Source organism: Maylandia zebra, linkage group LG3 (assembly GCF_041146795.1).
Source record: "Maylandia zebra isolate NMK-2024a linkage group LG3, Mzebra_GT3a, whole genome shotgun sequence".
Classification (NCBI taxonomy): Eukaryota; Metazoa; Chordata; class Actinopteri; order Cichliformes; family Cichlidae; genus Maylandia; species Maylandia zebra.
This window is the reverse complement of record NC_135169.1, coordinates 9416255-9433710: the sequence shown is the minus strand read 5'-3', so window position 1 is coordinate 9433710 and position 17456 is coordinate 9416255. Positions and strand designations below refer to the sequence as shown.

Below are 17456 nucleotides of genomic sequence, written 5' to 3'. Positions count from 1 at the left end.
TACACGTGAGTGACGTCACGGTCACGTTCCCCCTCGCGGTCTGGTCTATGATGTCACGGTCTGTCAATCCCGCAGAGGGCGGGGTCTCCTTGCGCCGCGATTGGCGAGCCGGGCGGTGACGTCAGCGGGCGCTGAAGGGGAGGGGTTTATCCCGGAGAGCGAGTGTCCGCGCGCTCCGTCAGCCGCATCCTCGTCATCAGGGACTTGGAGAGCCTCCATCATCACCTCGTCTTTCATCACCTCCATCACCTCCGTCAGCTCCATCATGTCCGGCTCTAAGGAGGACGACCGGAAGGGCTCGAGTGAGTGGCGGGATTTCTTCTGGAACCCGAGGACGCACGAGCTGCTGGGCCGGACCGCCGCCAGCTGGGGTCAGTACCACGGTATCCGTGCGCGTCTCCGCGAATCGGTTTGTGTGTTCACGGTATCTGTGAACGCGCACAGCTGATTATTGATTACTGATCGATCACGCGGATCGATCGTGCTAACGGTCCGTTTATCAGCCACACGCTGATCATTGATTGAGCAGAGGGCAGCCGGTTAATCGATAACTAAAGCTGTGCTTTCCAAACTGTGGGGCGGGACCCTCGGGGCAGACAGGATGTTTTAGCTCTGAACTGATGTATTGATTATAATCAATGAGTATTGGAGCTTTGTTAGCAGAGGGCTTACCTGTGAACACCTGCTGAGGACAGCACTAACACACCTGAGCTCCTGATGTCAGCAGGGTGCTCCCACCTGTCCAGGTGTACCTGCCTGTCACAGGTGGGTTGTTAGAGTCGTCCTGTTGTCTGCTCCTGGGCTCACTCACAGCAGAGATCACACACAGAGAGCTTTAGTTTCTGACATTGTTTAAGATGAGACCGTTCATATGTTTATAGCACCACAGAACTCTGCACCTCGCCTCCTTTGTCTCTCCACACGTGGGGAGGAGGTGCTGTGAATCTCATTGTACATGCTTACACTGCCTGAGCGTCTGCTTACCTGGATGCATCCAGGTGATCGTCCCAGGCTGTTTCTGATTGGATGAAAGCTCTGTTGGTCTGCACCTCGGCTTAAATCTGGTTTGTCTCAGACTGAGTCAGCTGCACCTGAAGAGGTGTGTTTGAGGTCAGGAACAGCTGTTTCCAGCTGTTTCCAGGTGTGTCTGTGAGCTCAGAGCTCCATCCTCAGGTGATCTGTTCCACGGTCCAATCAGCTCGCTGTGTCACAGGTGGACTCAGAGATCAATACAGTCACAGACTTCAGTTACTGATAGTCGATGTGATCAAACATCAGGAGGAACGTCTGTCTGATTCTGTTACAATGAAGGCTGATAACTGATCACAGCTGATCAATAACCCTGATCAGCTCTGATCGCTCTCATGACGACCAATACTGAAGCAGTGATGTTGGCAGCCTCTCTCTCTCTGAGTGAGAGTGATGCTTGCTCGCCCTCTGACAGCCATGTCCTGTATGAAGGTCATTCTTTAATGTGTGTGTGTGTTCAGAGTACCATCCAATCAAACTCGTCTGCTTAATCCAGATTAAGACACACTCACTCTCTCACACACACACGGGCAGATATGTTAGTGTGCTCCTGAGGACTCTTAAAGGGACAGTACAACATGTCACTGACTCAGATGGAGGTTGTAGTCACTCTACTGGTCACATGACCATAGGGGGTGGAGACAAAACATCCAGAATCAGGCTGTTAGATCACAGTGAGGTCGCGTTTTTTCAGGAGGGAGCTCAGGAGACGTTCTTGTTAAAATGATCTTCAGCTGGTCCTTGAGGGGGTACCAGTGTTATAGAAGGTTCTAGATTATTCTGAAGGGGAACAAGGTGTGTTTGGACAGAGCTGATGGAGTTCCTGTGGAAGGTCTGTAGGAAGGACGGAGGGGTGGTAGAGCTCTGGGTGGAACCAGTCACCTCAGCTTTATTCACACAGTGAATCAGTGTTCACAGCAGTGACAGTGTTTCTCTGAGCTCCTGTCAGAGGTCAGAGGTCACAGTGAAGAAACACGTCTGCAAGACGTGCACACAGCTCTGCTGTCACTTCAACATAAATGAAGACAGAAAACTAAACAGCAGTGACGTTTGCAGGGTTACTGAAGTTGGGCTAGCCGGTAGATAAAACTTCCCTTCATGTCTAACATTTTCGACATGAAGGGAAGTTTAGAAATCGGCCTGTAATGTGAAAGAGCGTTGGGGTCAGAGTGGCTTTTCTTCATAACTGGTTGCACAACTGCGTGTTTGAAGACAAGGAAGAGTTCATCAAAAGTAAGATACAGGGTCCAATAGTAATCAGAGCTTCCTTAATAATGCGGGAAGGAAGAATGTCATGCAGCGTACTGCAGCTTCTCAAACGATCAATTATTTCTTTTAAAGTTGAAAAGGATACGGGCTCAAACTGTTGAAAAGCCATAGAGCATTCAGACTGCCAGCAGATATGGCGCCCTTAGTGCTGAGATCTTATCTATAAAGTAATTTCAGAACCTTTCACAGAGAGCTGGGGAGCATCCCTCTGAGCAGCAGAGCAGGGATTAGAAGATTTGAAATATTAGTAATAATTTCTGACAGAAATGAAGCTTTTGCAGTTTGGACAGTCTTCTGATATTTTGATCGGCAGTTATGCAGGATGTCCAGGGACACCTGGAGTTTGTCTTTTTTACATCTCCTCTCAGCTCGGCGACATTCCTGCCAGAGAGCGCGAGTGGATTCATTCAGCCATGGTTGGTAATTGGCCTTCAGCGTTAAGTCCTTAATGGAGCCACAATGTCTGAAATCGAGGAGCATGTTGAAATAAAGGAGTTAGCAAGTTCATCAACCGATATAGCTGTATTACAGTAGATATCATAAAAAGTAGAGTTAGTAACGGCCGCGGAGAAGCTGGTGATCCGTACATCCGTAATGCACACGTCCAGACTGGATGACAATACCAGATCAAGCGTGTGGCCTTTAACTGGCACTAGAAGGCATGAGCACATCACCCCTGTCCTCGCTAACTTACACTGGCTTCCCGTCAAATATCGCATTGGTTTCAGAATCCTTCTGCTCACTTGTAAAATTCTAACTAACGTGGCCCCTAGCTACCTAACTGATCCGCTTGATCTGTACAACCCAAGGCGAGCACTGAGATCCTCCAGCCAACTGCTCCTAATGCAACCAAGGTCTCGTTTAACAACCAGAGGTGACCGTGCTTTTGCCATTGCTGCTCCTGGACTCTGGAATAATCTCCCAGTCAAAATCCATACATCGGAATCAATTCAATCCTTCAAATCACGCTTGAAACCACACTTGTTTAAATTAGCTTTGAATTTCATTCGGTCTGCACTACACCAACTAAATGCAATTTTAAGTATCATTGTACTATTTGTTTCTTGTTCTGGCCGCATTGCGGTTTTATTGTGAAGCACTTTGATGTACACTAGTCGTTTAAATGTGCTGTAGAAATACATTTTGACTTGACTATATAATGATGTGCTTTTGATCGCTAGCGACACAGCTATGTTAGCATAACACAGTGAAGCTGGAGGATGAACGCTAACCTTTTTCCACTCAATAACAGTTAGAATGAGGGCTCTCGATGGTTAGAGACAAATGCAATCGCATGGCAGGATGCTGTAAACGGACCAAACTTCAGTCAGGAGAACAACTGAGATAATCCATCCACAATACGAGGTTAGTCATTAATATACTGTAACAACATGGGAATAGAGCAGCTGTGAGAGAATTCAACATTAATGAATTAATGGTACAGAAGTGCAGGAAGCGCAGTTTTTGGCTTTCCTCATGTTCCGAAACGTGAACATAATTTGCAGATGATATTGCTTGCAGCCGCTGCAATGCTTTCAATCAAAACAGGTGCAGCTAGATGACACCATCAACATGCTCTATCGTGGTAGAGCGGTATAGTCAAAATCTACTGTTGGAAAGTTGAAAGGCTGTCCCAACTTTTCTGTTTTGGAGGCAGTGAACGCAGCGTACAGTCGAGTTTTAATAGCTCTGCACTGGCTGCAGTGGTTTCTTTCAGAGTCACGTTTATCGGTGTGTGTGCAAACACATACAAGGAATTTGGTTCCGGTCGATGGTGTCTCTGAAGCACCACAGTGTAAAACACAACAACATGTAAACGGCACCAACAAAATAATAATTCTATATACATAAAAAACAGGATTACGGAAATGAATACCACAGAGTGTATAATGTAGAATAGAATAGAATAGAATTCAACTTTATTGTCATTGCACATGCACAGGTACAGGGCAACGAAATGCAGTTTGCATCCATCCAGAAGTGCTTTAGTGATATAGATATATTACAATATATATTAGCAATAATATAGATATGCAAGTATATTACAGAAATGGGTCTATTATGTTATAATGTACACGGTATGAAGTATGTTGTGAATATTCTATAACTATAAGTATGTACAGGCTGTAGTGAGTACAAGCTATGTACAGGATATGAACAGGATATAAATATGAAAAACTATACAGAATATGAAATAAATAACTTTACAGAATCTGAGATATACAGCTATACAGAAATGGGAACTATGCAAGTTGTAAACAGTTGTAGGGTTAAAGATTATCGAATGTACAGAATGATTATTTACACAGAGCTATACAGTAGTGCAGTTAAGATAAGTGAGGGTGTAGATAGTTTCTACAGAGGCTATATAAAGTGCTAGTGGTTGTGAGTGGTGGTTCAGTCCATGTTATTATTGTGTTTGAGGGTACAGTTGTCCATTGTGGGTGTGTGTATGTTCAGTCCATGAGTTTAACGTGGGTCAGATGTCAGGAGGCAGAGTTCAGGAGTCTGACAGCTGTGGGGAAGAAGCTGTTCCGGTACCTGGTGGTCTTAGTCCGGAGGCTCCTGTGGCGCCTCCCAGAGGGCAGGAGGGTGAAGAGTCCATGTGATGGGTGACTGGGGTCTTTGATGATTTTCCCAGCCCTTTTCAGACACCGCTTCCTGTAGATGTCTTTTATGGCAGGAAGTGGTGCTCCGGCGATGCGCTGGGCAGTTTTCACGACCCTCTGCAACGCCTTCCGGTCCGAGGCAGAGCAGTTCCCGTACCAGACTGTTATACAGTTGGTCAGGATGCTCTCGATGGTGCAGCGATAGAAGTTCACCAGGATGTCTGAGGACAGGTGGTTCTTCCTCAGAGTCCTCAAGAAGAAGAGGCGCTGGTGAGCCTTCTTGACCAGCTTGGAGCAGTTGGTCGTCCAGGTGAGATCCTCGGAGATGTGGACTCCCAGGAACTTGAAGCTGCTCACACGCTCCACAGCCGTCCCCTTAATGTGGATGGGTGGATGTGGGTCAGCATTCCTCCTGTAGTCCACGATGAGCTCCTTGGTCTTCTCGGTGTTAAGCAGCAGGTTGTTTCTGTCGCACCACTCAGCCAGACGATCCACCTCCTCCCTGTAGGCGGCCTCATCGTTGTCACTGATGAGGCCAATCACCGTGGTGTCATCTGCAAACTTAATGATGGTGTTGGAACCATCAGCAGGTCTGCAGTCGTGGGTGAAGAGGGAGTAGAGGAAAGGGCTCATCACACAGCCTTGTGGTACACCGGTGTTCATTGTGATGGTAGATGAGCAGCGGTTATCCAGCCGGACATGTTGGGGGCGGTTGGTCAGGAAGTCCAGTAACCATTTGCAGATGAGGGAACTGATACCCAGTTCCCTCATATAATGTACATATAATGTACAATTATATCTAGCAATGTGAAGCAGTGTGACAGGTCAACTGTTTAGGAGGGAGACACCATACCAGACTATGATGGACAGACTCAATGACTGCAGTGTATTTACAAGCTTCCCTCTTCCGCTTTTTCATGGGTGGCACCTTGTACTTTTCACTCTCTTTTTTCCCCCTCCCTCGCGCTCACACACACATAATGGAAAGAGCAGTGCCACTCATTCTCCCTCCCTACACTACCCATGAGTAGGGATGGGTTGAGTAGGGATGAGTGCCATGATGGCACCGGATACCGGTTCTGACATAAACGGTAGTAACCAGAGCGAAAAGCAGCGCACATTTCGGTGCTTTATTTCGGTGCTTTTTTTTTCCTGAGATGTCATACACTTTAGATTCTAGCCAATCATTTTACGTTTCCGAGGATAGTAGGCGGGGCCAGGTACGTACGTTCTTTTAGAGCAGAGCTACAGATTAAAAATGCCCAAGGCGAAGCGGTCAAAAGTCTGGCTGTACTTCACAGCAAAAGATGCAAACTCAGCAGCAACAAGTGCTTTAAGCTGATACTGTGACACTGTCAAAGGAGGTAACACCTCAAATCCGATGAAACACCTGGCGACGCATAGCGTTTGTTTTTTTTGTTTTTTTTAAAGCCGAGAAATGCACCGTATTTGATAGCTTGCTGCGAGACCTCACACCGAGCACATCTACTGCGGGTGTGGTGCCTGTTATCGGACCCGGAGTTAGCAACATCCCCCAAAAACCCGAAGAGGAGAGTCCTGGCCCCTAGCCCTGCCAGTGTAGCAGAAATGATGAGGATGATGGCAGCAGCAGCCGTTCTTCTCTGCGTGAGTAGCTTAATGTTGTTCGAGTGTAATTTACGTTGAGCTACATGCGGCTGTCTTCTTGTTTGATGGCAGATACTCCCTTCACCCTGGACAAAAAGGCTAAAATGACCAAAGAAAAAGTGGAAAACAGTTAAACATGAGAGGTTTTTGGACAAAGTTTGTGTGTTTTCCATTGTTTAAGCTTCCAGCCAAGAGTGATACCATATATGCCCTATAGCTGCAGAAAAGGCTAACATTGTTATCTTTTTACAAAAAACCAGCTGAACATGAGAGGTTTTTGGACCAATTTTGTGTTCTCCATTCTTTAAGCACCGGTTTGAGCACCGTTTAAGCACTGGCACCGTTTTAAAAGTACCGGTTTGGCACCGGTATCGGATAAAACCTAAACGATACCCATCCCTACCCATGAGGCTACATTCTTTAGTGCTATGCCTGTAAAACTCTGCTCATATTAAATCATTTTTTGAATAATTTTAAAAATGTTTCTTCACGTCAATATGTGAGCCGCAAGTGGGGATGACATGGACTGCAGGTGACCTGCAGGCCACAAGTTTGAGACCCCTGGCCTAAGGAAAGCATGTATAATGTAAACAGAATTGGTCCTAGCACTGAACCCTGTGGAACACCATAGTTGACCTTGTGTCTACAAGTCACTAGGGCTGGGCGATATGACCCAAAATTCATATCTCGATATTTTTTAGCTGGATGGCGATATAAGATATATATCTCGATATTTTTTTTAAAGCCATAAGTTAATAACAAAAAGAGAGTTCTTAGTCGCACTGTGTCCCAGATGTCACACGGGCACTTTTATTTACATACAGCGTAGATGTACATGAAGAAATTACTCAAAAATAAAATATCAGCATTTATTAAATAATCATGGTCCATAAATAAAAGAAAACAATGTTGTTTTTGTGCATAACAAAAAACTCACAATTGTGCAGTCAAAATGTAAACTAATAGACGCTGAGCAGAATAACAAAGAGACAGATTTCACAGCTGCACCACGTCTCTGAACAGGTGCCATTTGTGGTCCTTATACACACACAGTACGTATCACTCCGCGAGGCTCCTCCCCGGTAGCCGTAATCCTCTGACAATCCATCAAGCGGTGCAGCTCCGTAGCTTAGCAAAGTCATATTAGAACATTTTTGACAGATTGCTGAGCGCTGTGTTCCACATAAAATCGGTTCGCGGTCAGTAAGAACAACCAGAATTCATACATAAGGCGCACTGTCGAGTTTTGAGAAAATGAAAGGATTTTAGGCCGTGCAGCCCCTCCGGGCTGCATGTCGTTAGCGCGGTTAGCTCGTTAGCGCGGTTAGCTCGCTAACACGTTGACGCCGTCCAGCCCCACGCACGGGGCGATCCGCGGTAACTCGCTAACGGAGATTTTCCGCTTTCATCTTGTCATTGCCTGCAGGTGAAGCTATGGGGGAGGCGGAGTTGTGTTCAGTGAAGGAGAGGCGAGGCCGAGTAACGTTGCGTAGAGACAAAAGTGGACGAAAGAGAGGCAAACCTGCGGCTCCACAAGTATAATTATAACGTAACATAGACTATATCGATATAAACGATATTGTCACATCTTATATCTCGTATGAAAATATATCGATATTTTTAAAAAACTCGATATATCGCCCAGCCCTACAAGTCACCAATTTATCCAGACAAATATAACACGGACAGCACTGCCTTAAATCTAACAAGGTAGTACAGAGCTCTTAATGAAACATTAGAAAGCTTATCAGACCAAAATAACTGCACAACCTGGCTCAAAGGATGTGGCAAGGAAGAGAGAGACCACACAAAGGCTTAATATGCTATAAGATATTTTAATGGAACAAAGTAAAGAAACCTAAAAACAGATTAAGTGGTGCGACATCCATGGCTGAATGCACCATGTCAGGATAAGTTCTCGATCACCCAGGGAAGCATAAGGAGCGAAGAAGGAGACCTGGATGTTCAGTCAGAGTTTCTTTATAACACACTGGGGACTGGCCTACTAAGGTGTGCTGCATCTGAAACTGGGTCAGCTCCACCAACTAGACACCTGAAAGAGACAGGCGACAGGAAAGCAAGGCTAGCCCACTGGCTGTCGCAGTGAACAGGTAAAACCTCTGTTGGAGTCGCATTCAGGTAGCTGTACAGGGCGTTGACGATGACAACAGTGGGTAGATTATATCCTTAAACTCAGCTCTGCACTTTCAGAAAGACATTTACTGTGATGAAATCAGTGATGGGGGACATACAGGACAGTGAGGACCTGTTTGTTCTCCACCAGTTCTCTGCCACTATATCAGAGCTCTAGACTAACTTTTTGCCAGGGTTGCACCAGTGCGCCGAAATTTTTCAACCGCATCGCTTAACACCGCAGTTTTACATTTGCACTTTTTAGGGGGGGGGAATTGAAGTCCATACAGACAATATTGATTTGTAAATTATTAACTAACAAACTTGTGCTTAAAGTGCTTTGTCAATATTGTAGAAAATGTTAAACTTAATCATCACATCGCCTTCTCTGACGACCTGTTTGCTGCGGTCTGCTGCTGAAAGGCAGTGGGGAGAGGGGACACTTGGGCATTTATTGCAGCATATAATGTGTTTCCTGGATACACTGCTGCTTTTTCAGCATTCAAAGATTGATGGCACTGTGTCAGAGCTGGCTATGAATTTCAGACGGATCAGGCCTTAACAAAAAAGTTATCAATCCTTCTTTTCATCTTTTCTTATTACCCACAGCTACATCCACTCTCTCGGGCCTAGGCTGCTCACTAGGGCTGGGTATCATCACTGATTTCTATAATCCATTCGATTCCGGTTTTCAAAGTCCCGGTTTGATTCAACTTAGCCTCAGACAGTCAGAAATATTATAATTCTGATCATTTATCAGTACTGATACATGTGATGTGATACATCACAGCAGATGCCTTTGAGTGAAAGTAACTGAGAATAAAACACAGAAAAACATGAAGGAGATTTTCCTGGTCTGGCTTTTTATAGCAGATAACCTTAAAAATATTCTACAATGTTCTGCAATTTTGCACAATTTTAAGAAGTTTACATTTCTTCAGTATTGAACAGCAGAAATTAGGCTTTCTTGGCCGAGGTCATTTAAGTGAAAAAAGAAAAAGACAGCAGCCACAGCGCTGTGAACAACGGTACACTGGTGGGTAATAAGCGAATGAATGATGCTGAAAACAGATTTGAGACGGGAAACTGTTCCTGAAGTACACACAGAGAGCTGTGCAGGAAGTGTGATTTTTATCATGGTGGAAGCAAAACAGCAAAAGTCAGAGGGAATTCATGACGACATTGATCAAATGTGAAGCGCAGTTTGTTGCTTCTTTTGCTGCTGGCTCGGTGGATTTTGGTTGGAGAGACAAAACCTCTGCAGCTCAGAATCAGCACAAAAAGACGTAATCACAGCGCGGACCGGACGCATCAGAACCGCTAAGCTCCGACAGCGTGTCCGTCTACGGGCCGTCGGGTGAGAAAGCCGAGAAAGACAAAGTTGATTCTGATGCGTCCACTCTGTGTTCACGTCTTTGTGTGGAATCCATTAATGAATCGATATCGCTTTATTCAAGCTACTCACCTCTCTCTTCCACCTGCACTTTCAACTGGACCACGGCCAATCAGAGAGGTCCCGCCCCTGACTATCTCTGATTGGTCTAGTCCACGATAGGGGCATAATGTGTGTCTGTTGTTGACCACACGGAGAGTTGCAGAGATTCTTTTTTTTGTTACCCGAACAGTTGGTCGCACAGGTGCAACCAAACGTTTATTTTAGTCGCACCACTGAAAAATTTGGTCGCATTTGCGACTAAATTGGTCGCACTCTAGAGCCCTGCACTCTAGCATCAGGGTCACCTGCAAGTGTTCCCAGGTGTGGATGAGGACGTTTCGTCTGATGAGGAAATGAAGTGAGCGTGTGATTCTCTCACCTCTGTCTTCTCTTAGTGGTTGGATGATGGCGGCGAGCTTGAGTCTGCCATAGATATTGTCATGTGACCATCAGAGCCCCTCTGAGGTCAGCTGGAATCAGACGATGGATGAAGAGGAACAGAGGCTGAGCAGATTACAGTACCTCCCCCTCCCCCTCACACCGATGACCTACTTCAGTATGAATCGAGGGGTGGGGGAGGGGCTAAGCACAAGAGGATTATAAAGATGACATTAGAGGAGGGAACGGGGGAGGGGCATGCTGTGCTCTGAGTAACCATCACCTCCCTCCACAGGGCTGATCCTGCTCTTCTACCTGATCTTCTACCTGTGTCTGGCGGGCATGTTCGCCTTCACCATGTATATCCTGCTGCTCACACTCGACGACTACAAGCCCACCTGGCAGGACCGGCTGGCCACTCCAGGTGAGGACACACCCACAACAGAGAGGGGCGCGGTTTATCAACAGAGGCTCATGAGGCTCAGCTGTGATTGATTAGCGCTGACCTGCTTCCTGTTTCAGGGATGATGATTCGCCCAAAGGGAAACCAGCTGGAGATCACCTTCTCCACCTCAGACACCGAGAGCTGGGACGGCTTCATCCACAATCTCAACTCCTTCCTGTCCCGTAAGAGCCCCGCCTCTTTAACCACTTATCAATATAACTGAAAGGTTACCTGCCCGATTACCTGTCACACCTGTGTCTGCACCTGTGTGTCTGCAGCGTACAACGACAGCTATCAGGTTCAGACCAACGATGAATGCACACCTGACGAGTACTTCATCCAAGAGGACAGCGGAGAGGTACGCCTGTCTGACCTACACCTGTCTGTTTGACCCACACCTGTCTGCCTCACCTACACCTGTCTGACCTGCTCTCTCTGCAGGTGAGGAACAATCCCAAACGTTCCTGTCAGTTCAATCGGACGATGTTGGAGGAGTGTTCGGGGGTTTTGGATCGTTTCTATGGTTACGACAAAGGACAGCCCTGCATCCTCATCAAACTGAACCGGGTATGACCTCTGACCCCCATGTTAAGCCCAGTTACACTCTAGTGTTACTGCAATGAAAATGATTTTGCCAGAGGAGGAAGTGCTTCCTGTCTGTAGGTTTCAGAAAGCGGCCAATCAAAAGAGACTTTTAACCTCAAACCCTCCAATGACATTCTCACGAGCTGTTCTTCTACCTGCTGCAGGTGATCGGGATGTTACCGGGGAAGGAAAGACAGTCTCCTTATGTCACCTGTGCAGCAAAGGTCTGTAAACCTGTCTGTCTGTAAACCTGTCTGTCTGTCTGTGAACCTGTCTTCATCTCACCTGTGTCGTCTCCATCCTCAGAGGTACAGAGTGGGTGAAAATGAGTGGGTAAGACCAGCAGACGAGGAAGTAGATCATGATAGAGTCCCTTAGTGCCTCCATCACAGAATCACAGCAGAGTTACGTGTTAGTAACCTCCAGTTACAGGTTATTGAAGCGTATTGACGACCAATCAGAAGTATTGATCAGTGTGTTTGTGTGCAGAGGGAGGACAGCGACAAGATCGGACCTCTGGCTTATTATCCTCCTAATGGGACCTTCAACCTCATGTACTACCCGTACTACGGCAAGAAGGCCCAGGTACTCGCTCAGTATTCACTCAGTGCACACTCATGTACATGTTCAGTACACACAGAGTACTGTACTAATACTGACATGCGATGTGTTTACTGTCTCAGGTGAACTACACTCAGCCTCTAGTGGCCGTGAAGTTCCTGAACGCCTCTCTGAACACAGACATCAACGTGGAGTGTAAAGTGACCTCCAACACGCTCGCCGCCGGCAGTGACAGGGACAAGTTCGCCGGACGCGTCTCCTTCAAACTCCGAATCAACGACAAATAGACACACACACTGACACAGACACACACGCACACACAAACACACACAAACACGTGAAAGCTGCACTCATCCAGATGTTTCCACTTCCTGTCACAGCCTCACACTGACCAGCTGTATTTTATATTTCCATGTTGTGTTCACTGACCATGATGACGATGCGTTCACTGACCAGGGTCATGATGCGTTTACTGACCATAATCATGATGCATTCAGTGACCATGATGATGACGATGCGTTCACTGACCAGGGTCATGATGCATTCACTGACCAGGGTCATGATGCGTTTACTGACCATAATCATGATGCATTCACTGACCATGATGACGATGCGTTCACTGACCAGGGTCATGATGCATTCACTGACCAGGGTCATGATGCGTTTACTGACCATAATCATGATGCATTCACTGACCAGGGTCATGATGCGTTTACTGACCATAATCATGATGCATTCACTGACCATGATGACGATGCGTTCACTGACCAGGGTCATGATGCATTCACTGACCAGGGTCATGATGCGTTTACTGACCATAATCATGATGCATTCACTGACCATGATCGCGATGCGTTCACTGACTGTTTAAAGTGTCTGTTTCTCAGTGGATTCCCTGGTAGTTGTAAACACACAGTTTCTTTCTCTGATAGGACCCCTCGGTGCAGCTTTAACTCAGACATACCCACCCTCAAACCGACCAATCCGCACGCACACATAGTCTGATGTCACTGCCACTGGAGGCCGGTGACAGGCCAGTGTTCACCTCCATGGTGGATCAGTCTGCATGAATCAAAGAGAGAATTATTGATCCCTTAATGTACACTTTATTGATTGTTTATTTATTTGTTTGTTTACGACGTGTTTGTTTACACTGACATTCTTTAACTAAAGTCAGAGATGAGACATGTGAACACAGAAACACTCTGACATCGACCAATCACAGTAATTAATGACCTCATAGTCAGGTGACTGATCAATCAGCCAGTCTGGAGTCAGTTCTCAATTCTCTGATAATGAACCACATCTTCTACATCATTCCCAGTCCAGAAACCACAAACCAGTTCACTAACTGGTTTGTCTTATCGGCCATGATAAATGTCTCCTCGTTTGTTGCCACGGAAACAGCTGAACTCACAGCCAATCGGAAGCTAGCTTTAGTTTCCATTCCCGCAGCTTTAGTGTGATGATGTCACCTCGTTTCTTCTTTTCCTTTTTGTGTGGCTGCAGCTGATTGGCTCCTTAGTTAGAAAATCAATTAGTGCTCACCTGGGTGAGTTAGGTTAGTTAGTTAACGAGGTAGGAAGTCGTTAATGTTTGCTTTTGTTTGTTATTTATTTGTTTGTATGTGTGTTTCTGTTTCCACCATGGGGCTGAGCATGACAACACACACACACACACACACACACACACAGTCAGTGTCCTCAGCTCCGTCGGGGAAACACCCCCACTTACCTGTACTCCTGTCCACCAATTGTCTTCCTTTAAAGAAAGGGCCTGGCCAATCAGAGGTTCCCGCTGTATGATGTCATCTACTGCTACCTGCTTGTAACTGGTTGATTTCTCCTGCCTGAAAATGTCCTTGTGTTCAAACAGCGAATAAAAAAAAGCAAGAAATTAAACAACAAAAAACTACTTATGTGTATTTCATTGGGGGGGGCGGGGGGTCTCCTGGATGCAGTGAACACATCACTGCATCACCTGTGCAGTGATGTGTTCCTGAGGATGTTGTCATGGAGACGAGCATCTTCCCGGAGGATGGGTGAGTTTTCTGTCAGTGCTGAGACTGTTTCATGTGTTTTACATAAGAGCCTCAGTTATATAAGAGCACGAGTTATAGACAGAGGTGAGCCGTGAGCCCTCTGCTGGTCACAGCCATGCATTACAACCAGACGGCCCATAATAACTACATGTCACTGTGACCAACACTGCCACCTGCTGACAACCCTGCAGTACTGCGTCTTCACAAACAACAAACACTTTGATATATCCATGGTTACCATGACTGTGTGGCCCAAAACCTGAAGTTGACAGGGTAACCACACATCCTGTAGTCAAACAGGTTACATGAACAGCTACTTGTAGTGGGTTATTAAAGGTGAGCCACAATTTGTTCACAGAGTCAGATCACAAAACAAGTTTGGCAGTCGAGCGATGATGCAAAGATACTCAGTAAACAAAACTATTTTAACAATCTCCATGGAGACGGGGACAGTGACGACTAGGGGAGGGAAGGTCCATTTCCACGACATCAGGACAGCTACAGTATCTGAAGCTTGGATCAAACACAGAATAACTCATGGAGCCATTATCAACGAAGGGCAGGGATAGCTCAGTAGGTAGAGTGGTGGCCCCATGATCGGAAGATCAGGGGTTCGATTCCCCTGAACAGCTACCCTGAGGTACCCCTGAGCAAGGTACCGTCCCTACACACTGCTCCCCGGGCACCCAGTGGCTGCCCACTGCTTCACTGAGTGAATGGGTTAAATGCAGAGAGGGATTTTCCCCACGGGGATCAATAAAGTACACTTTCTTCTTTCGAAACAACCTGGTCGTTTGCGAACAGTTTATTAAGTTCAACTTCACAAATCCAATAATTTTGACTGCCTTCTTTTCTGTTCGAATTTCTAAAACTACACGTACCATCTGTCTAGCTCTTCAATAAACCTTAAATACCTGCAGGACTCTGTTAATGTCTAGCTCCGTGCTGGGATGTTTCCTGGAGTCTGTGGAGGTGGTTGGTGAGAGGAGGATGTTAGTAAAGCTGACATCCATCATGAACAACCCACATCACCCACTGCATGAGTCTGTGAGTGGGCTGAGCAGCTCCTTTAGTCAGAGACTGAAACACCCTCGCTGCAGGAAGGAGCGCTTTGGCAGATCATTCATCCCAACAGCAGTTAGACTCTATAACTCCTCAATCACGATGTCATAAGTCACTGGACACTGTGAACATCCACGGTCACCACTTCATGCATAATGGACCTTCATGTGTACGGACATGTGCAGGTATACATGTCTGTATATGTATACATGTGTATATTTAGTGTGTACATGTCTATACATAGGAATAGTAGTGGTACAATAGTTATGTTAAGCTATATAGTTTATGTCCTGCATATTTCCAACCATATCCATAATCACATACTGTGTATGTATCTTATCTTATCTTATATCAATCACTCAAACTGTACCTGTAATACAAATAAAAGTACAGGTAGTGGAACTCCTGGTTGCTATTACAAAAGTAATATAGAGAGAAACATGTTGATTCTGCATTTGGGACTGAACATTAATCATGCTTCTGGTATTAAAGGTATTAATATTAATGGGATTAATGGGATTACACAGCTTTAACTCAAATGACAGATGACTGTTTAAGATGTGGTTGGAGTGGTACTGATGGATGTAACTGATGACAATTTATTGTTAAAAACCATTTTAGAATCTGATGGTTTAATCAGTTTGCATGGTTATGGACGAGGAGTTATGGATGACTTTTGTTCCCTGTGTCTCCTTTGTTAGATCACAGGTGTTGAACTCCAGGCCTCCAGGGCTGGTGTCCTGCAGGTTTTAGACGTGTCCTTGATCCATCAACATGTCTTGAAGTTCTCCAAAGGCCTGGTAATGAACTAATCATTTGATTCAGGTGTGTAGAGAGCGTGAGATCTAAAACCTGCAGGACACCGGGCCTCCAGGCCCTGAGTTAGATTATGTTCAGCTGTGTTCCCTCCTATGTTCTGGTCCCTCGTTTGCCCTCCTGTGTATTTATGTCTTCGCCTCCCTCGTTGTTGTTTTTCCCTGTATGTTTAGTTTACATTCCTGTATGCAGTATCTCCAGCACTCGGGCAGTAAGGCTGTTTTTGAGTTCAAGTCCTGTCTGCGAGTCTGCATAGGGTCCAATCTTGCCTGCTTCACAGCCACTTCATGACAATATCAATGGCCTTTTTACCTGGATAAATAAAGGATTAATAACCTAACACTGAGGAAGGGTTAATATAGTCTTAGATTCTCAGGTGCAATCAGTAGTTAAATGGATATTACACATATTTTGAAAGTGTCTCACCCTCATAAAACATTTGGTTCCAATTACACTGTGAATCTAGTTTTAAAGGTTTCTATTGAACGTGTGTTTGTTGGTCCACGAGACCAGGCTGTAATCTTTCACAGTAAATTATCCTGGACAGAACATGTTATTATGATTACTACTAGAACGTACAATGATGTTGATGTGCGAAGGTTTTGACCCAAATGATATTTTAAGGTAAAGATCCAAAGAAAACAGACTAAAAACACAGGAAGAAACCTGCAGCAGATCCAGGCTCGTGGAGGGGCGGGGCCATAGTGAGCAGATGGTGGTTCCCAGTTTGTGACTGTTGGTGTCACACCACATGTAACACTGGGGCTCTCACTTGGTGTTGGCTCTCTCTGCGTTAGAGTGTCCCTTCCTGTTCCTGTTACAACACACAGTGGTGTTTTTGTGTAGCTTGCCTGCATTGCAATTTAATTAAAAACTTATAGAGAACTTCTTATTTCATATCCTCACGTGCTTCATCCAACGCAAACCTGCTGTTTACTCACTTGATCTTACTTTATCTTTATCGTTAATTATATTTAGCTTAGCTTAGCTTTTAGCTGACATGTAGGATATTTGTAGCTCTGGGGGCCAGGATCACTGAACCGGAGACTCGGTGTTGCAGGCCTAAAAACCTGATAGCCAGGCCTGTGTAGCCCGTGCAGCCGAAGGTAACATAGGCCCTGTTAGCTGTCCCCCAACAGACTGTCCCGAACATCCGGCGAAACAGGACAGCTGATGACAGTGAGGAGCAAACATAGTCTTAAACAGAAGCCCCTGGTAATAATAATGTAACGTGAGGGTTCACTAGATGGTTGGGAATCTCTCTGAATAATTAGGAACAGCAAGACGGAGACGGATAACTTTTTAGCAGCCTCTTTACTTTTTGCACACCGCAACAACAACCCACACTTCCTGTGTGCCGCCCTCATGAATACTTCACTGGCCTCTCAGAAGCCAGGAAATCTTATACTCAGATCAAAACAGGGAAAACAACCAGGTAGATATAACACATACTTATTACTTGTTTGA

At 45.7% G+C, this 17456-nt stretch overlaps 1 protein-coding gene across 2 annotated transcripts; it reads left to right on the top strand.

Annotated features, from left to right (window-relative positions):
* Window positions 1–19: 19 nt before the first annotated feature.
* atp1b2a (ATPase Na+/K+ transporting subunit beta 2a) lies at window positions 20–13984 on the top strand. 2 transcript variants are annotated; one of them, XM_024800014.2, is made up of 9 exons: window positions 20–371; window positions 10775–10903; window positions 11002–11106; window positions 11203–11282; window positions 11366–11491; window positions 11674–11733; window positions 11816–11842; window positions 11999–12094; window positions 12193–13984. In XM_024800014.2, the coding sequence occupies exons 1-9, from the start codon at window positions 266–268 to the stop codon at window positions 12355–12357; spliced, it is 894 nt and encodes a 297-aa protein (XP_024655782.1). In that variant the 5' UTR covers window positions 20–265; the 3' UTR covers window positions 12358–13984. The 2 variants fall into 2 exon arrangements, with proteins under 2 accessions (XP_024655782.1, XP_024655781.1); XM_024800013.2 differs by lacking the exon at window positions 11816–11842 and having other exon boundaries at window positions 140–371.
* The last annotated feature ends 3472 nt before the right edge of the window (window positions 13985–17456 follow it).

What these genes read in the sequence shown, in the direction of transcription:
- atp1b2a (XM_024800014.2), top strand. Translation starts at nt 266, where the DNA reads ATGTCCGGCTCTAAGGAGGACGACCGGAAGGGCTCGAGTGAGTGGCGG. An exon ending in TCTCAACTCCTTCCTGTCCC is followed by an intron (nt 11,107 to 11,202) that starts GTAAGAGCCCCG and finishes GTGTGTCTGCAG; the next exon opens with CGTACAACGACAGCTATCAG. An exon ending in TCCAAGAGGACAGCGGAGAG is followed by an intron (nt 11,283 to 11,365) that starts GTACGCCTGTCT and finishes CTCTCTCTGCAG; the next exon opens with GTGAGGAACAATCCCAAACG.